At 49.9% G+C, this 21,508-nt stretch overlaps 1 protein-coding gene across 1 annotated transcript in view; it reads left to right on the top strand.

Annotated features, from left to right (window-relative positions):
• The window catches only part of DNAH14 (dynein axonemal heavy chain 14), a 1,270,113-nt gene that overhangs the window by 301,088 nt on the left and 947,517 nt on the right, over window positions 1-21,508 (top strand). The window contains exon 16 of the mRNA XM_086926153.1: window positions 19,478-19,644. Coding sequence (XP_086782279.1) covers window positions 19,478-19,644 — 167 coding nt within the window. The remainder of the gene's footprint in view (window positions 1-19,477; window positions 19,645-21,508) is intronic.

A 21,508-nucleotide genomic window follows, 5' to 3' on the forward strand; every position in this document is an offset into this window, starting at 1 on the left:
TACAGGGACTGCGATGCCATAATCCCGCGTGCCAGAACGGGGGCCCCACTGTGCTTTGAAAACACAGACATTTCCTTTTTCCCTGATTTTACTCAGTTGGTCCAGAAGCAATGGCGGTCATTCCTGGGGGTCAAGAAACAGCTTTGGGATAAGTATGCAATGCTTTTCCCGGCAAGACTTCGAGTGGAGGCGGACGGAAGGGCCAGGTTCTTTGATCTTCTTTGATCTTCCTGATGTGGCGGTGCACTGGTTGGAGTCTCGTAAGGCGTGAGTTGGACAGTGGCGGGGCTGTGAGTTATTGACTTGCAACACTGAAAATATTCTGGGATTGTCTGGACGCCTGGGTGCCCCATCATATGACTGAGGACCCATGGGTCTGCCTCACAGGAGTGATGGGAGTTTATGCTCCAGGAATCGTGGGAGGGTGAACTGTTAATTTATCATTCGAAACTCTATATCACAGATGGTTTCCTCTTAGAATTCAGTGAAATGCTTGTTGGGAGAGGTTGGGGGAACCGGGGACCTTACGCTCCCTGATTTGCTTCCTTTAGTATAAGACGTTGGCCGACAGGCACTCTGCCAATTTGCAATGGGCATTTTTAAGTCCAAAGGGGAGGGCAGCAGGGAGGGGGGATTGTTGGTGGGGGGGGGTTTGAGTTGGTCTCTATTTGTTTTGTTTTTCATCGACAAAAATATGACGGGCGCAACAGGAGGCTGAAATCTTTCCATATTATCAATGCATACACAGTGGGAAAAAAGTATTAAAATATTGAGTTGGAATGTCAATGGGCTTGGTGATAAAGTGAAACACAGTATTGTCCTCCATTATATCAGGAAACATGCACCTGATGTGGTACTCCTCCAAGAAACACACCTGATGGGCCACTCTTGTAAAGCATTGAGCAGGGGGGGATATAAATTGATTGCACATGCGGGGTTCACGACTGGCTCCAGGGGGGTGGGAATCATGGTGAGGAACTCCTTCCCCCTTAATGTTGATTCCACTTGGTCTGACAATAGGGGTTGTTACGTGGGCGTTACTGGTTCTTGGGAGGGACGCATCATCACGTTATTGTCTGTATATGTTCCCTCTGGCCTCCAAACCACCACATATCAGGATCTCCGCTCCACTCTTATGTCTTTGCCGTTGGGAGTACTGATGTTGGGGGGATTTTAATCTATGGGCTCAAGTGACCTGGATCACTATCCTCCCCGCGAATTGGGACCCGCCAACACGTTGTCTGCCCGACTTCCTCGAAGCTATGGGTTTGATGTATTGCTGGCGGGAGAAGACGGTGGCAGTGTCTTCACACCGCTAGCTTGCTGGACGATAAGGATACCATTCGTGTGACAGACTGAGCATTTGATAACATTGCCGCTTTTTAAATCACTGGCATTTTTAAAACGATTGATGCACGTTTTTAGCGAATAGCGCTTTGCACCACAGTAATAGTTTAATACTTATTTTAATCCTCACCGGAGTGCTGGTCTCGATCCTACTTCCTGCCCGCCTCGGTCCGACTCGGTAATTCATTACCGTTGTGCGGAGGGCGGACAGGTGAGGGCCAGGCACTTCCGGGAGCGGTCAGCGCTCTAGCTGTCAGCCGGGGGCTATTTAGGCGGAGCCTCTTTACAGCGCAGCTGCGGGAGAAGACGGGGGCAGTGTCTTCACACCGCTAGCTTGCTGGACGATAAGGATACCATTCGTGTGACAGACTGAGCATTTGATAACATTGCCGCTTTTTAAATCACTGGCATTTTTAAAACGATTGATGCACGTTTTTAGCGAATAGCGCTTTGCACCACAGTAATAGTTTAATACTTATTTTAATCCTCACCGGAGTGCTGGTCTCGATCCTACTTCCTGCCCGCCTCGGTCCGACTCGGTAATTCATTACCGTTGTGCGGAGGGCGGACAGGTGAGGGCCAGGCACTTCCGGGAGCGGTCAGCGCTCTAGCTGTCAGCCGGGGGCTAATTAGCCATCGCCTCTCAGGAAGCGCGCAGCGATTGCGCGCAGCCTCATCACAGCCGAAGACTAGCCAAAGAGCTGCCCGTCTGCGCCCGTCCGCGACAGGACGAGGCGACGGGGCGGTAGTTCCCTATCATGCCATCTCTCAGTGCAAACAAACATATCAGGTATGATGCTTCCTCTCTTTTACTATTAAGGCAACGCACCTGCCCCTGCTACACAGATGATATCAGACCCTGCTTCGAAGGTCCTTTCTCATGCAAAAAATGCCATTATTCTTCCATGCAATTTTCCGACTCTCAAAACCTAGTATGTCTTCGGACAATATGCACTGTATCCTTATTAATGTCCGATCGATGCCCAAACATCAAATTGAGATCTGGGACTTAATACACTCCCTGACTCCGGATATCTGTTTCATTACTGAAACTTGGTTAAAGCCCCACACGGTATCAGCCATCACCCTGGGAGTACCTATGGGATACAAACTTCACCATTCTGATCGCCCCGATAAAACAGGCGGCGGCATTGCCATAATTTATAAAGACCACCTTAAACTAGACATTTTAGATAAACAATGCTGCAAAGAAATGGAAATAATGGTTTTCAGAATTAACTTCCCTAACAGAAAGACTAGTAAGGGAGCACTGATATACATACCGCCACTTCCGTGTCCCAGTTTTTCCACATCTCTTTTAGAGATGTTAGGCCCACATATACGGGCCAATGAGGACTTCCTTCTCCTTGGAGATTTTAATATTCATACTGACCAACCTGACTACACGGGGTCCAAGAGTTTGTCTACTGATATGACAACCATTGGTCTTACACAAATGAATCAGGGTCCCACACACGAAGGTGGACACTGCATTGACCTGATATACACTAATTTTGACAATATACTGTGTCACAAACCCACCCAAGTCAACTGGTCTGATCATTTTTTACTACAATTCACTATCCTTAAGGTTAACAAAGCCCCCCTATAAGAAATCCCCACCCCCCACTATACGGAGACAGTGGCACAAACTTACACTGGAGACATTACAAAAGGTGTGGGAAAAACCCGACATTAGAGATACTGAGGATGTAGAATGTAGGTTAACTATGTTTCAGCAATCTCTAACCTCAGCCATTGATAAAATTGCCCCCCTGAAAACATTTAAACAATTCCCGGTGGCCAAACAGGAAAAATGGTATACCGAGGCTCTCAGAAAAGAGAAGCAAGAATGCTGGAGGATAGAGAAGAGATGGAGGAAATCACACTCCGAGGACAACAAAAAGGCACATTGTGCAGCTCAAATCAACTATTATAAACATATCAAAGCTGCCCGTAAAAATAACATTGCCCAACAGCTCACAGAAGCCGGCAATTCTCCTAAAGAATTATACAGGATTCTTGAAACATTTGTAAAACCCATGGCTTGTACAAGTCCTGATGACTTTTCACAAAGTCTATGTGAAGAAGTCTCCTTATACTTCGAAAAGAAAATAGAATCCATCTACGAAAAAATTCTAGTATCCCAAACAAATAGTGATACTCTGACCGTCTCCGCCCCTAACGAAAACATCCAACCCCACGCTGACTACATTCCCTCCTATCAACACTGAAGAGCTGCATACACTAATGACCCAAGTAAAATCTGGGTCGCCGGATGACCTTATCGCTGTTAAAACCCTAACCTCCCTCAGTATCCTGTTAGCCCCCCACATTCAGGATGTAATTAACCAGTCTCTAAAAGAGGGGAAAGTACCAACTGAATGGAAAAGAGCGGTGGTGAACCCCATCCGCAAGAACGCGGCTCTCCCTTGGACGGAGCTCTCCAACCTCCGGCCCATCTCCCTCCTGCCTTATTTTAGCAAGCTGGCCGAGAAACATGTCAACGCACACCTGTCTAATTACATCGAGGCAGCGGGCGGCCTAGACCACTCACAATCTGGTTTTAGGCCCAACCATAGCACCGAATCTGCCCTCCTGTCGGTGACAGATAACATCAGAATGTCACTTGACAGGGGGAGCTCAGTGATTCTGGTGCTATTGGATTTGTCCGCTGCCTTCGACACGGTGTCGCATAAAATTCTTCTCGACCGCTTGAAGGGAGTGGGAGTAAAAGGGACCGCCCTTGCGTGGCTTGAAAGCTTTCTTGAAGACAGACAACAAGGTGTCAAACTAGGCTCCCATAAATCTGTCTGCAGGAAGCTTACCAAAGGTGTGCCACAGGGCTCATGCCTGACCCCCACGTTATTCAACGTTTATGTGGCCCCTTTGGCGGAGATTATAAGATCTTATGGGTTCTCCCCAATCTCTTACGCTGACGATACTCAGCTGTTGTTTCCATTCCAAACTATCACACCTGCAGTCATGCAATCCTTTCAAAACGGCATGAGAGCTGTGGCAGGTTGGATGGCCCAGAACTTCCTCCAATGCAATGTGACTAAAACGGAAGTCATGTTGTTTGAAGAGGCCACCCTGCTCTGGTCTCCGGATTGGTGGCCACTTGAGCTAGGACCTGTCCCAGCGCCCAAACAGACCATCAAAAACCTGGGAGTACACCTAGACCAAACTCTGATTCTAAAAGATCATGTCAGCCAAGTTACGGGAACGTGTTTCCGAACAATTGGTCTTCTACGGCGTATCTTCCCTTTCCTGCCAAACACCCACAGGAAAACGCTGGTACAGGCACTGGTCCTTGGGCGGGTAGACTATTTTAACGGTCTACTCATCTCTGCCAACCAAGAACAACTACGCAGACTGCAGGTGGTACAGAACACCGCGGCAAGACTCATCCTGAATGCCCCCCCCCGTACTCCATCCCGCCCTCTCCTTTCCCACCTTCACTGGCTTCCTGTGCAACAACGGGTAAATTTCAAACTCTGCTGCATTATGCACAAGTGCATCTATGGGTCTGGTCCTAAATATCTAAAAGATATTTTTTTTCCCTACTCTCCCGGACGTGCTCTGCGCTCCAGCAACATTATGTTGCTGCATGTACCCAAAGTCACCAGAGCGAGACAGGGTGGGTGAGCACCCTCTCTCAAAGGCCCTTTGCTGTGGAACTCTCTTCCACCCCAGCTGAGACTAATCTCTAACCTCGTTTCCTTTAGGAAAAAACTAAAAACATACTTGTTCTCACAAATCTAATTTTGCTTTTCCTTTGCCTTTCTGTCATCCCTTTAATAAAGCTTGTCCATATCATACAGAAGCTACGCGCGGAGATACCCCTTCGGGGCTGATTCATGCGCGTTATAAGAATATAAATAAATATATAAATACATGTAGCCCTGAGAAAAAGCAGTACACTTTCCATTCTGGGGCCCACCACAGTTTTTCAAGACTTGATTACATCCTGGTGCCTAGCTCCTAAATCACACATGTCCAAGAGATCCGACACAGAGCTAGAGGCATATCCGACCACTCACCACTATGAGCGCACAAACTCCTGGACTACACACGAGTGGGCAGGGTTGCTCTGATCAACCCCTGGTTTCTTCGTGATCCCAAAATTCGTAAGGGGCTACTAACCAATAAAGACAATTACTTTTGTGAAAATGAGGGCACAGTGTCCTCCGGTCAGACACTCTGGGAGGCCTTTAAAATGGTGGTCAGGTGGGAGGCTTTGTCCCTCATATCAGGACACTAAAAGGAACAACAAAAGGAGGTGTCTGACATTGAAGATTATATTTATAGATTGGAGAGAGAGTTAGAGGAGCAAAATACCCCTGAGACATGCCATCTACTCCGTCTTAAGCAGAACAAATAGAAAACGTTAGTTACAAATGCCGCACAGACACTGGGGATGGAAAAACTTGGAAGACTCTACGACCTAGGCGATAAAGCTAGGAAGCTAATAGCCTGGCTCGACAATCGGGAATGGGCAAGTAGACTGGTCCCAACCCTCCACGAAGCTAACAATGCCAGTATAGTGCTCCCCCAAGAAATCGCAAATCAATTTGCCACTCACTTCAAGGCAGTGTATAACTCAATGGCACCCTATACTAAAGATGATTTCGCAGAATTGTTCAGGGACATCGCTTTATCCACCCTTTCCCCTTCGGACAGACTTTTGATGGACAGTCCTCTATCCACAGACGAAATTGCACAAGCAATAAGGTCACTTCACTCAGGAAAGGCCTCGGGACCTAATAGGATCGCCATAGACCTGTACAAACATGACCCTAATAAACTAGAAATTCATTCCAAATCTATGTTTGAGGACAGCAGGGACAGGGGGGAATTGCCATTAGATCAATGTTTAGCAAATATTGTACTGATACACAAAGAAGGCAAACCCAAGACAGACTGTGCTTCATACAGACCTATCTCCCTCGTTAATGCTGGACCTAAAATTCTTGCAAAAGTCCTTGCCAATCGTTTAGTTAGATTTATCCTGGACCTCGTCCATCCTGATCAGTCGGGCTTTATCTCACACCGTAACAAAGCGATAAATCTGCACCGTGTCCATGGAGATCTTGGCAGATCGGATACCCTACGTGAGCCGGCGGGCTTGGTATCCTTGGTATCCCAAGACACTCCCACGCCGCAGGGCCCTCCAGCTGTTGGCATGCCCTTGCCCTGCGCCACAGGCTCGCCCCTGACCTTGGTGCCCCCTCGCTTCCGCTTGTTCTTCCCCATCGTAGTTCTCCGCATTTTCGCCAGCTTCCCTCACACTGTACTGTACTGTTCTTCTGTTTCGCCAGTCTCTTAACCTGTAATTTCTTTTTATTTTATTTCATTTTGTGCCTTTTTGTTGTAATTGTACCCTCTGTTGTGTGCCCCCCCGCTCCCCGCTTCCTGCCGCTGCTCCCTCGCGGCCCCGCCCCCTTTCCTTTGTGTAAACCCCATTGGCCACCCGCTCCCACCTGCCAGTTGCTCCTCCCTACCACTTGGCCTCATATGGAGACCGCGCGGGGTAGGCGAGCGTGACCTGTTCCCAGGATACCCCCATGCCGCACGGCCCTCCAGCTGTTGGCGCGCCCTTGCCCTGCGCCACAGGCTCGCCCCTGACCTTGGTGCCCCCTTGCTTCCGCTCGTTCTTCCCCATCGTAGTTCTCTGCATTTTCGCCAGCTTGCCTCACACTGTACTGTACTGTTCTTCTGTTTCGCCAGTCTCTTAACCTGTAATTTCTTTTTATTTTAGTTCATTTTGTGCCTTTTTGTTGGAATTGTACCCTCTGTTGTGTGCCCCCCTGCTCCCCGCTTCCCGCCGCTGCTCCCTCGCACCCGCCCCCTTTCCTTTGTGTAAACCCCATTGGCCCTCCCGCTCCCGCCTCCCAGCTGCTCCTCCCTCCCACTTCACCTCATATGGAGACTGCGCGGACGTGCAGCGGTCTCGCGCAGCGGGAGCGCCGAATGTGCGCCGAAGGCGTGCCAAAGGCAAGCCAGTCTGCGCCCATCCGTGGCCGTCCACGTCTGGACCGTGCCCAGCGCCAGGACCCCTGGCCCCCGACGACGCCAGACTTCACGACGGACCTACGACGCCGCCACCCTCAACGCACTCAACGCCGGCCGAACCCCCGCCTGCCATCGAGCCACCCCGAAACGCACCCACGGACCCTTCACCTGCCAAGCCTGCAAGTTCACCTGCCTTCGGACCTGCACCGCACCCGACAAGCCGAGCACCAGCAGCAACCACCTCAAGTGTATCCTGCTCAACACCCGCTCCGTCCACAGGCACGCCGTCGAACTCTGGAACCTGCTCGACACAACATCACCGGACGTCGCCTTCCTTACAGAAACCTGGTTGAACGCCTCCTTAGCGCCTGACATCGCCATAGCCATCCCGGAGGATACAAGATCACCCGGAAGGACCGCGTCAACCAGACCGGAGGAGGCATCGCCCTCGTACACAAGAACACCATCCACATCACGACCAACCCCGACGACACCTTCACCGCCGCCGAACAACCACACTTCCAGATACACACCGATCCCAAGACCACCCTCAGAGGCACCATCATCTACAGAACCCCTGGACCACGCACACAATTCAGCGAAGACATCGCAGACTTCATCAGCCCGCACGCCCTCCCCTCCGCTGACTACATCCTCCTACGGGACCTCAAGTTCCACCTGGAGATCAACAAGGACAGCAACACCATCACCCTGCTGGACAACCTCTCCAACCTCGGACTCAAGCAACTGGTGAACACCCCCACCCACTACGCCAGCCACACGCTTGACCCCTTCTTCTTCTCCAGCAAGCACATCTCCTTCAGCCACTCTACCGTACTCCACTGGACTGACCACAGCTGCATCCACTTCAGCTTCAGAAGAACAACAACCCACCACCACCCGCAACAGATTCCTCGCAGGAGCTGGAGCAAGATCACCACCGAGCAGCTCACCACCTCCCTCTGCCAGAACCCTCCCGCCAGCACAACGGACCCCAACGAAGCAGCCGACAACCTCACACAGTGGCTCACCAACTGCGCAAATGACCTCGCACCACTGAAGAACCCTCCCAACAGACCCGGCAGCAAGAAAGCCTCCTGGTTCACCGACAAACTCAAGAACTCCAAGAAGAACTGCCGCACCCTCGAGAAAGCCTGGCGTCACGACCAGACCATGGACAACATGACTGCCCTCAAGCACGCCACCCGCAAACACCACCAGCTGATCCGCACCACCAAGAAGACAGCATTCACAGAACGACTGAACAACAACGCCCACAACAGCAAGGGACTCTTCAGCATCGTCAAAGAGCTCTCCAACCCCAGCGCCGGTAACAACAACATCACCCCCTCGCAAGACCTCTGCGACTCACTTGCCTCGTTCTTCCACCGCAAGATCGCCGATATACACAACAGCTTCGGCGCACCTACCACACACCCAACCACCGTACCAACGCCCCCCACCACCATCCTCTGCGCCTGGACCCCGATCAGCACTGAAGACACCACCCGCACGATGAACACCATCCACTTTGGATCACCAACCGACCCCTGCCCCCACCACGTCTTCAACAAGGCCGTCTCCATCATCCCACCCCAACTCCGGGACATCATCAACACCTCCTTCGACACCGCCACCTTCCCGGAGCTCTGGAAGCACGCCGAGCTCAGCGCCCTCCTGAAGAAACCAACAGCAGACCCCACTGCCCTCAAGAACTACCGCCCCATCTCGCTCCTCCCTTTTCCTGCCAAAGTCATTGAGAAGACCGACAGCGCCCTCCTGAAGAAACCAACAGCAGACCCCACCGACCTCAAGAACTACCGCCCCATCTCGCTCCTCCCTTTTCCTGCCAAAGTCATCGAGAAGACCGTCAACAGACAGCTTGCCGCATTCCTTGAGACAAACGGATCCCTCGACCCCTCGCAGTCCGGTTTCCGAGCCAACCACAGCACCGAGACCGCCCTCATCGCAGCCATTGACGACATCAGATCCCTGCTCGACAACGGGGAAACAGCGGCCCTCATCCTCCTGGACCTCTCTGCAGCGTTCGACACTGTCTGCCACTGCACCCTAGTGCAGCGCCTCAGCAACATCAGAGTCCAAGAGAAGGCACTGGAGTGGATCTTCTCGTTCCTCGCCAGAAGAACCCAGAGAGTCCGGCTCCCCCCGTTCACATCAGAGGCCACCGAAGTCATCTGCGGCGTACCACAAGGATCATCGCTCAGCCCAACCCTCTTCAACGTCTACATGAGCCCTCTCGCAGCCATGGCACGCAAACACAACCTCAACATCATCTCCTACGCCAACGACACCCAGCTGATCCTCTCCCTCACCAAAGACCCCGCCATCACCAAAACCAGCCTGCATGAAGGGATGAAAGACGTCGCCGAGTGGATTAAGAACAGCCGCCTGAAACTGAGCTCAGACAAGACGGAAGTCCTCATCCTGGGATCATCGCCCTCCGCCTGGGACGACTCCTGGTGGCCGCCTGCCCTGGGCAGCGCACCCAAACCAACGGACCATGCACGCAACCTGGGCGTCATCCTGGACTCCTCCCTCACGATGACCAAGCAAATCAACACAGTCTCATCATCCTGCTTCAACACCCTACGCATGCTCCGAAAGATCTTCCGATGGATCCCCACCGAAACCAGGAAGACGGTTACCCAGGCCCTCGTCACCAGCCGTCTGGCCTACGGGAACACCCTCTACGCTGGAACCACAGCCAAACTCCAAAAAAGACTCCAGCGCATCCAGAACGCCTCAGCACGACTCATCCTGGACATCCCGCGCCGCAGCCACATCTCAACCCACCTGAGAGACCTGCACTGGCTCCCCGTCAACAAGAGGATCAAGTTCAGATTCCTCACCCACGCACACAAGGCTCTCCACGACTTGGGCCCGAAGTACCTCAACAGCCGCCTCACTTTCTACACACCCACCCGCCAGCTACGATCCGCCAGCCTCGCCCTCGCCTCCGTCCCAAGAATTCGGAAATACACCGTCGGAGGAAGATCCTTCTCCTACCTGGCAGCCAAGACTTGGAACTCCCTCCCCACTCACCTATAGCTGACCCAGGATCACCTCTCCTTCAGGAAACTACCCAAGACCTGGCTGTTCGAGCAGTAGCGACCCCCTCCCTCCCCCCCCCCGCCCCTCAGCGCCTTGAGACCCTACGGGTGAGTAGCACGCTATACAAATGTTATGATTGATTGATTGATCCTTAGTCACCACCATGGCGTTTGATATGGTTGAGTGGCCCTATCTTTTTGCAGTACTTCAGAAGCTGGGGTTTGGCTACGAGTTTATTTGGTGGGTACGTCTTTTGTACGCCGCTCCTCTGGCACGGGTAGTAGTTAACAACAAACAATCTGACACATTTGGATTGAGCCGAGGCACCCGCCAGGGATGTCCGCTTACCCCTCTCCTTTTTGCACTGGCACTTGAACCACTGGTGGCCTGGATCTGATGAGACCCAGTGATTCGGGGAATGCGGTGGTCGCCGGACTGGGAGGACCGCATAGCACTTTACGTGGATGATGTGTTGCTCTACCTAACCGAACCCGCAAATCCTTGATTGCACTAATCGACATACTGGCTATATATGGTAGATATTCGGGGTTCAAGATTAATTTGAATAAGTCTCACCTATACCCTCTTCATGTGGGGTTGCCGGCCCTACCCCACTACTGTCCAATACTGCTTAGTACCTCAGGTTTTAAATGTCTAGGGATCTTATTTTCCTTAGACTTCACTCTCCGATATAATAATAATCTCCTGATATAGCCAACTGGAGAACCCTCCCGCTGTCATTCCTAGAAAGGGCAGCTCTATTTAAAATGATGTCCCTTCCCCATTTCTCTACGCCCTACAAAATTCACTCAATGTTGTCCTGGTGGCTTATTTCAAAGAATTGAACCCTTCAAAGAGAACTGCTGGGGAATGGTACACCACGAATAGCTCTCCGAAAACTTACTTTAAAGTTGTACGACGGCGGCATTGCTCTCCCTGACATTAGGAAATATTATTGGGCAGCCCATATGGCCGCTATTAACCATTGCACTTACGGAAACACCATATGGACAGGTGGCTTCTCCCTGGAGGGACTTATAAAAGCGCATTGTATTAGAAACCGGCAAGGCCTCCCCTGTCAGGCCTGACCGGGCACTCAGTGCCTGTCTGGCATACCGCAAACAGGTCCCTGGGATGGGAGTGTAAACTGTTGTTGGCAACCCCTCTCTGAGACCCTGCGCGGTTGGGAAATCTGTGGACGACAAAGGGATTAAACAAGTGAGACATGATTGGCATCTCTCATATCCAGGACATGTGGGAGAAGGGCGACATTAAAACATTTGCTGCCCTTCATGCTCAATATGAACTGGTCGCCTCTGAGCACTTTAGCTATCTACAGGTGCGTCATGCTATACGCGTAGGCTTCCCCCGGGGCTCCTCCCCTCCTGAGTCCTTTCCATTAGAAAGTAGGCTATTGGATGGACACCTCCCAGGGAAGACGTACTCGTAGATCTATAACAAACTAATATATAATATGGACGACCCTCTTACATCGTTACGACAAAAGTGGGTGGCCGACGGCATTGAGATGGATGACAAGGACTGGCAGGGGGCTGTATCATCTCCCAGAGTGGGGGCGATACCAGCTAGATTGCAGCTAATAAAACTTAAAATCCTCCATAGGATATACATGACGGGGCCTAAACTGGTGCAGATGGGAAAGGCTACTACCGGAGACTGCCGTAGACGCTGTGGAAACCTAGGAACCTTTCTACATATTATCTGGGAATGCACACACATGCAGTCCTAGTGGAGGGGCATACACAAAGTAGTTGAGACAGTGATGGGGGTGTCCCTTCTCCCGGAGGCACGTAGGTGTTCATTAAACATATGGGAACCGACCGATGCGAATACACATCAGACACAATGGGTCACACTGGGGTTCATGGTGGCAAAAAGAAGCATCGCCCAGGCGTCGGGGGCCCCAGTCCAACCTACTCTCAAGAAATGGAAGTCTGATATGGACTGGTGCATGTACCTTGAAAAGACCGTATTTGTTGTGAGGGGCTGCCCTAAAAAGTGGTCCATAATATGGGGGCCCTGGAACTCGCATAGAGGGGACATTTGTAATCCGCCGCAACAACTTGCCCCAGACGAACAGCTCACTGCTTGATTGGTCCTAACTGTGTAACTTGTATGTAATTACTGCCAGAATTTGCTGCACTCGTAAATTGTAAGTCGATGACTGTTAATAAAAAGATTTTTTTTTAAGTGCTTTCAAAGTATACCTCTGAGTAATATGCAGACTGTTCCTTGTGCAAACATTTTTCATGGGTGACCATTAAAAGCACACGCTCCAGAGCTCATTAGGTCACTTTACAGTTCTTCTCAAAGCGAATACTCAAGTGATTCCATTGATTAAAGCCAATAAAGGCTTCCAAGCACTCTTTACGCACCCCGACAAGGTTTGTTTCTGCTTTAGCTGTCTGCCCCTCTCTTGCTTCACTGCACAGGAGACCCTCTCCCCTTCAGCTTCAGCATCTCAGATGTCGGAATTATTGCCCGTCCTGGGATGCTTGCATTTTAACATAAAGTAGGGAAACTGTTTGTGTCAAATTAAAAAAAGTATGGGCATGTCATGTCCCTTAAATCCCTCCCACTTCGACCTCTGACTGGCAGCAAAAAAAAAGAGAAATAGTGTTCAAGAGGCCCAGGAATCTTATTCCAGAACTGAGCCACTCCACCTTAGTTACAAGACAGGATCTTGTGAAGAGGGACTTTGTGGTAGAGGGAATTTAAGCAATGCTATGGTTCCCAGCGAGAGCGTGGGTGGTAGACCCAAGTGTTTACCTGCCCCCGTTCTGCTAGGAACCAGTAGCGGCTGCTATAAGATCAGGAGTGGTGAGGCGAGGGGGGGGGTGAGGGGTGGTGTGGGACAGAATGAAAAAATAAATTAAAAAGCCCTTACCAGAGCCAGCTAGCCTCCGCCTCTTCTCTGTCCTCTTCTTCATATCTCCGCCGGCTGCAGGAAAGAGTAGGAAGCACCCGGGCTTCCCTTAACCAATCACAATGCTGCAATGCAGCGTTATGATTGGTCTGAGTGCCGAACCACGGTGCTCAGATTGGGACTGGGAGACTTTACATGTTCCTCACCAGGCTTTGTAAAGCATGCCTGGTGGGGAAGATGCAAAGTGTGCAGGACTGTTTGGCTGGCCCAAGAGGACCAACCAAGCAGTCGTGCACACTTAAGAAGTGCAAACCAATCCTCTCCCTGCTGTGGCCAGCCCCACCCCAAGAGCCACTCACTTCAACAGAAAAAATAAAATGATAACAACGATACGTTATTATAATTTTATTTTTCCTATGGAAATCAGTGGGGCAGCGCTCCTCCGCCTTAAAGGAGGAGCCGCCACTGCTAGGAACTGTCTATTCCCTGTAGAGCAGTCACTGGGTAAAGCACCTTGAAGTGATCTGGAGCGGTGTGTACTTATCCTGGATTGGTGGGGTGACGACACCTGAACTGAGAAATCCATTTGAGTAAGATCGTTGAGGTTAAGTTTTCTTTTTCCCCAAGACTTGATAGATGGCATACAAAGTGCACTCACCCCCATCACCATTTTCTCCCCCTCTCAATAGAGACACCCGAGTCTTGTTTGGTTTTCGCAGTGTGTACATTTTTATTAAATTTACAGTTCTAGGCCAATTGCTCCATTGGCCTCTTTTATTTATTGAAACTCTTTAAAACTTGTTTATCGACATCACAGTATTCAAATACTCGCACGTATATACATAGTCATTCTATTTACAGCCCGTTCTTCAAAGGGGCCTTGCTTGACCTTCGGGCTGTGCCAGCAGGCCACAACCAAGTTAGCCTGCTCTCCTTACGTTAACCGCCCTCCGGTCAACAGAGCCGCAGGTAAATAATCTGCCACCACTTGTGGCAACCAACGGCTTCCAGGATAGGGCTAGAGAATCCAGGGCCACCAGCAGGTCAGCCCCAAATCTCCCGCCAGCCCAGAGCCCATGATGATTTTTAAGACCTGTTCTGGGGTAAAAAATGGCACTGACCAAAGGAGTCCCTGTGATACCTCTTGTCCAGGACCCCGCCACAGGGCGAGGCGCTTACTGGCGGACTCAACCTCTTACCCTGCACTCAAGAGCTTCTGAGATGGCCCCTAGTACGGTTTGTATGAAAAGTTCATTGCCCGCTTCAGACAGGTGTACTCCATCTGTAGCGTATAGCTCCGGCCTTGACGTTTGTATTAATTTGTGCCTAATGGTACGAATGCTCGATTTCTGAAGTATTTCGGATACTGACTGATTTAACCTTTTCACAGACTTATTCACCGTTTTTGGAGGCGCGCCCCGTGCCCATGCCTGCCTCGGAATGACTTCGGACCATAGCAAGATCGTGTTGGGCAACATATTCTTGATTGCTGCTAAAGCAGTGAACAGTGACTCTTTTACTCCCCTTCTTCCCGCCGGGATCATGTTGTTGCCTCCAGAGTGTAGCACTAATAAGTCGGGGGTAGGCATACCTCTGTTCATGGCCACCCGCAAATCGTTAGGAGCGTCGGCTAAATGTTGTCCACCTATCCCCACCCAATGGTGGTCCCATCCTTGTGCCTCCCCCGCTTTTCCCACGTGCGATTTCGCAAAGGCCAACCCCGCCCTGCGAATAAAGGAGTGGCCGCACCAGCATATTTGGGGTCTTTGGGATGTGGTACCTAGAGCAAATTTGAAATTAAAAACAGTCAACACTACCTGTGTACGATAGGGGAGGCACGCTGTGACACTCAACTAATTGCGGGCGGACGTAAGGCTCATAACACGCTGACTTCCACCGGCCTAACCTCTTAATCATTTCTTCTGGGAGCCCCAGTCCTGCCGCTGTAGTTGCTGCCCCAATACGGAATGAATGGGATGTGAAGTCAGTTGAGTCTACGCCCAGCCTTGTCAATGCCAGCTTAACCACCCGTGTGAACTGGAATCTGGTGAGGGGTAAACCGTCCCTGTGCAACAGGACTCTGTCATCGCCCCCTTGCGGTCTCAATTGCAAGAATTCCCCTGTTAATGTTACCGGACAGTATGACACCCCTGCTACCCTGCTAGTTGCAACCATATCCCCTTACCCAATGGATCTGTCTTTGATCTCCGGACCATAACTCTCAGGACGTCTCCTGCCACAATCAAGTCCCCACACCTTATGCCCTCTTCCTTATCCGCCTTAGAGGCAGGGAGCAATTCCGAGATCCTGAGTGCCCCGCAAAATGCTAGAACGTAGGCTACCCTGAATAACTGAGTTTCGTATGGGGAAAAGCAAATCTTGGGCAGAGTCTCTAGGATATTTACCAGCCTGCTCACGTCTATGGGTCTTCTTGAATCCTTCGCCCCCGGGGCTAACCGTTCCCATCCCTTCACAGCTCTCCTCACTCTTTGGTCCTTTGTAGGGTCTGCCACCCCCCTTAAGCCAGCATAGAATGCAATTGCCGACAATTGTCTTTTCATCATCGCCACCGATTTCCCGCTAGCTCTCTGCTGCACTATAAAGCCCAAGACGCTCAAGGGTGAGAATGTCTCTACTAACCCCGCCCCTTTTAAGTAATCTTGGTAAAACTGCCACGACCTCTCATACATACTCTTAGTCTTGGGGGCCAGGGATGCTGTTATCAACTCAGGGGCTGCGGGGCACCAAGCTTCCATAGCCCCGCTGGGAAGTTCGTCATCTCTCTGTCTGCCTGCGGCCAGTGTGTGCGGAATTCTGCCAACTTAAAACGGGAAAAGGCGTCAGCGGCTTGGTTGTTTACCCCAGGAACATGCTTTGCAGTAAAATGCACATTGCGATGCAGACATTGCAGCACTAATTCTTTCAATAAGCGCAGCACCCATGTGCAAGTTGCTCTCTGATTGTTGATCGCCATAACCACTGACATGCTATCTGACCAGAAAACAATGTGCCTGTTTGCGAGCATATCTCCCCACAGGTGCAATGCCACAACTATAGGAAACAGTTCTAAAAAAGTAACATTGCGTGTCAGACCCTGACGTGCCCATTCCTCTGGCCAATGCTGCATGCACCACTTGTGACCTAAGACTGCCCCGAAGCCTACACTACCTGCCGCATCAGTGAACAATTCAAGCTCTGTGTTGGAGGAGCTCTGTCTCCGCCATATCACGGACCCATTAAAGTTCTCTAAGAAGTCCTTCCAAATGTTCAGGTCATTCCTCACTTCCGCTGACAGCCTAACTCTATGATGTTTAGCCCGCAGCCTTGGCATTGCCCTTGCTATGCTCCTAGAGAAGGCCATGCCCATCGGTATGACTCTCAAGGCAAAGTTCAGTTGCCCTACCAAGACTTGCAGCTAATGTAATGTGACCTTCCTTGTCCCCAAACAGGAGTCAATAGCATCCTTGAAAGCAGACACCTTCGACCTGGGTAGCCTGCAGATCCTTTCTCTAGTATCGATTTCAATGCCTAGGAATGCTAGACAGGAAGTTGACCCTTCAGTCTTTTCAGCTGCCAGAGATACTCCCAGGGCTTTTGCCAGGTGCTGGAAGCCCAGCAGGGCCTTCCTGCATGACTGCGAACCCTGAGGTCCCATGAATAGAAAATTGTTTAGATAGTGTACCACCGCATGGGATTTGTCTGTAGAAAGGAATTGCTCCACCGCCCATTCTAGAAACCTGGCAAAATACTCGAATACTGCGCAAGCAATTGAACAGCCCATGGGCATGCAAAGGTCAATGAAATAATCTCCTCTGAAGGTGAAACCCAAAAACTTAGTATCCTCCGGGTGTACTGGCAGGAGCCTAAATGCCGCCTCGATATCGGACTTGGCCATTAATGCCCCTTCCCCCATGTCCTGCAATTTCTGGATTGCGGTGTCAAACGTTGTATAGCGCACCGTGCATAAGTCTGGGTCGAGCTTGTCATTGACGGATAGCCCTTGGGGGCTTGACAAATTATGTATTAGGCGGAATTTCCCTTTCTCTTTTTTAGGCACTAACCCCAGCGGAGAGCAGACAAGATCATGTTTTGGCAGTTGTTTGAAGGGACCCGCCACCCTCCCCAAGGCAACTTCTTTCATTATTTTCTTTTCAGCTGCTTCCATGTTCTGGAGCACTGAGCTCTGGTTGCGCGGGGGGACATTGGTGGGAGTAGCTGAAGACGGGATACGGACACCAGACATGAAATCATTTAGTAGAAACTGAGCATCTTGTAGCTTATCGTACTTGCTAAGGAGGTGTGTCAGCACATGTCTCTTAATGGGTGTTGGCAGATTTTTCAGATGTCTGAGGGGGCCGCCCTTTAGCTGCAGCCTGAGTCGGCTGTTCCCTTGGTCTTCCTGACTTCTTAAAGCATCTGACCTCTGGATGAGACGGACCCCCACAGAAGGAGCATCAATGCTTGAATCTACACGTAGTCCCTCTGGTGCACTCATTCTTGTCATACAGCCAACAGGCCTGCTTTTTATCTCCTGCCCCCCTGTCGCTCAAAAAGGACTGATTGTGAGAAGGGTAACTAGTCTTGGTCCCAGGTGCAGAGGAATAAAACACCGCATGCCATACATTAATCTCGCATTGGTCCCATGCTATCTCAGGATGTACTGCCTTCATTTTCCTGAACTTGGTGTCATATTGTAACCAACCTGTGCCTGGGAACTCAGAGGCCGCCCCATGTATCAAAGATATGTAACTGATTATCTGAGGGGCCACTGCGGGATACCTTTCTACCAAGATGGCAGCGTAAATGGCGAATCCTGTAATCCAATTCCTTATAGACCATTCAACATACGCCTTCTTCTGCTTATACTCGCCTTCCTTGCCTACCCTAGTCTTATCTGGAACCACCCCTGCATTAATGAGATCGAATACGTCAATATATTCTCCCTTTAGAATCTTTTCTTTGGTGTCTGAGGGTACATGCCATATGATCTCTGCAGATGGCGATAAAGTCATGGACGCGGAGCCGTAAATTAAAGGGCTGTAAGCTAAAGACGGATGCCCCGTCGGCACCGGCCCTCCCTGAATCTGATTAACTGCTGGCCCTGCCAAATTGGTGCCGGTGTTTGTTGTTTGCCCCTGTGGGCCCACAGCTACTAGGCGCTGGCTTTTCAAGCCTCGCGCTTCCGAACTGCTTCCGGGTCACCCTGCCCCTAACCCCTGACGCACTTCCTGTTTTCCTCTCTGCTATCCCTTCCGGGTCGCACAACCCGGAAGGGATCCCTTTCCTATGCGGCCCTTTGGCTGCCACTAACGTCGCCACGCCCCTTATGTGGGGTGGCTCCCTGCAATGCTTTAAAAGCACTTACCAATAGAGAATGTAAGATGGTGAAAATGATTATAATATCCGGAGTTAGCCATAGTGTTTAATTTGAGCTGGTGGCTGCCGGTCGGCACTCATTTTTAGTGACTGGCACATACTTTTCCTCATCAGACATTTCCCGAGAGGAAGAGAGGGAAAACACACAATGGGAAAAGAAGAAGGCAAGAAAGATGAAAAACTGTCACAAAGATAGAAAGAAATAACCTGCCAGACTGAGTTAAAAGTGCAGGGAGTATCTGTCAGTGGATTAAAGAGGCCTGAGGTGGAACCAGGACTACGCAGCCTTGGTATATGGAGCGCTGACATTTAATAGCTGACTGCCGGCTTCTGAGCAGGGGTTTGTGCTGTGCTCTATTTGTACTGGATGTTACAGTGATAGAACCTGTGAATGCTGTATTTGATATTCTGACATTAAACCTAGAGGGAGGAGGCCTGAACACACTTGTAGCCCTGTTAGTCCATTACCTTTATTTCATACTCTGTCACCTACACAGCAGGAAGCAATTACATGATCAATTGTGTGTTTCCTGCTCACCCAGGGCTGAAAGAAATAATACTATGCAGTTCTTCGGTTTCTATACTTTGTGAAATTGTTTCTAAAATATACCCTTGGCAAAATTATTGTGTATTTATTGAATCGATTTAGCTGTACTCAAATGCTCATTTTCATGTTTGTAATAATATAAGCGACAGTTTAGCAAGAGGTGAAACTTTCTTTATTGCTCTGATTATTTTTTCTTTGCATCATATTATGCATTATGCGTCTCTGTTTTGCAGCGGAGAGCGTGGCCTTCAGCCGGGAGAGCCGCCTGGCCGTGTTTGGTTCTGAAACGACGCACAGCCGCGGTCTGCCGTCTGACCAAGAACCGGCACAAGAAGACTTTCAGACTCCGTGGCCGGACTGTGAGCTGCTTCTCGGGCTGGACCCAGACTACCAGAACAATGTAACTATTTGCAGGGCTTTAAGTGGGATGAAAAACCTCTCAAAGTGGCGTAGCCTATGCAATTAAGGGTGTGGCTTAAAACACCTAAGCTTAAAAACCTGTGCTTAGCATAGTGTGCCGCCCGACTGGTATTTTGCTGCTTCTGTCATTGCATCCAGATATATAACACAACAAGTAACATTATACCTACAAAAAGCCAGGACTATTGGCTTTGCAAATGGTTGTTAGCTGCATAAGATAAATATATTCAACATCTATAATATTGAAAATGTTTCAGTTCTGAAATGATGAGTCTGTGAAAGAACTATAATGAGTCTCTATGAGGTTACATCAAAGCCAGTGAAAGGTGGTACTGCTACAGTTAAGATTTTTTGTCACCCTGAGGGTAAGGGCAAAAATGGAGAGCACGATAGGGACCCGTCTCAGCACCTGCATTTTAGAACTGACGGTGCTGAGCACTGGCAGGACCAGGCCCACTTAAAGCCCTGACTATTTGGGAAAATGTTCAACACATCTCTCATCACTTACAGTTAGGCCTTAGGTGATGTCTTCCCTTTTGGTTTATCAGATGTGTTCTTAAGTGTTTGCACAGCATGGTGAGGTGTTAATACTACCTTCACACACTCTGTTCTTCTCTAAGTACTGCAACTTCCCCCAGTGAAGTGTCACTCACTACCCCTCGAAGGTCTAGGGAGGCCTGGAATTCTTACACCTGTTAATGCTGCTGTCAGTATTCTAGCTTTATCAAATGGCAGATAATTAACAGGTCTCATAAAGTGAGGCTCTCTTTAAGCTCGAGGCCCAAGATGCACCCTCCACCCACCCTCTGTGAGGCTGTGGGAGCCATCTTAGCATAGTTCCGCCATCAGTCTAGTTACAAAACTATCAACATTAGTATACATCAATAACAACCTACTGCTTGGTCCACCTCCAACCCCTAATTGCCCCCGTCAATTTCCCCAACTAGAATGCCTATCACTGTAGATATTCTCTCTATCCTGAGCTAACTTTACCTCCTTAAACTGAAAACCTTTAACTTTCTGCCTTCTGCAGGTGTATACTTTCTTTCACCCTCTCCTTCAAACTGCTTCATCCACCCCAACAGCAATAAAACCGATTCAAACCATGAAAACATCTCGGCAAACCACCAACACAGCACCTGCCCTGCAGTGACAAGCTCCTTCCATAAACACTGATCCCTGTGCACCTGATCCATATATGCTACCTCTACACTCTGCCCCCTTTCAACCCTTACTAAGAGGTGATGGGTGGGCAGGCTGAAATAACCTGGCCTTGCCTAAGCTACCAGCCACTGTGTCATCTTATCACATAATTTCGGCTGGTGTCCCAATATCCCCTACCTTATATCTGATGCCCCGCCCCTGCCTACTGCATAGCCCAAAATTCCACCCGACAGTTGTCTGGACTGTACCACCACGCCCAAAAAGCGTAGTGGGCACACTTCTTAAACTCGACTACCCCAACCCTTATTTTGAATACGATTTATTATATCTTCTGTTCAGATTCGGATTTACCTCATTAGATTCTCCCTTTAGTACATACCCCTGAAGCGTATTGCACGTCATCCGGACAATTTCAACCGAGCCATTTTTTTTTCTGGCACAAATCTCCGTTTGCACACTAAACCGAAGTTCCAATTTGTGCCAGGTACAACCTCCTGCAAATGGGGGGTGCACACTGTGTGCAGTTTTGGTTTCCACGACCCCGGACATTGTGAATTCATGCTCAAATTGTAGGATGCAGTTTGGAATCATGTGCTGATTGTTCACTCACTAATTTCTGAACCTTGCGGTAGTAGTAATTAGTGATAACATGCAAATCCACGTTGAACCCACTTGCAGTT

Source organism: Lissotriton vulgaris, chromosome 6, assembly GCF_964263255.1.
Source record: "Lissotriton vulgaris chromosome 6, aLisVul1.2, whole genome shotgun sequence".
NCBI lineage: Eukaryota > Metazoa > Chordata > Amphibia > Caudata > Salamandridae > Lissotriton > Lissotriton vulgaris.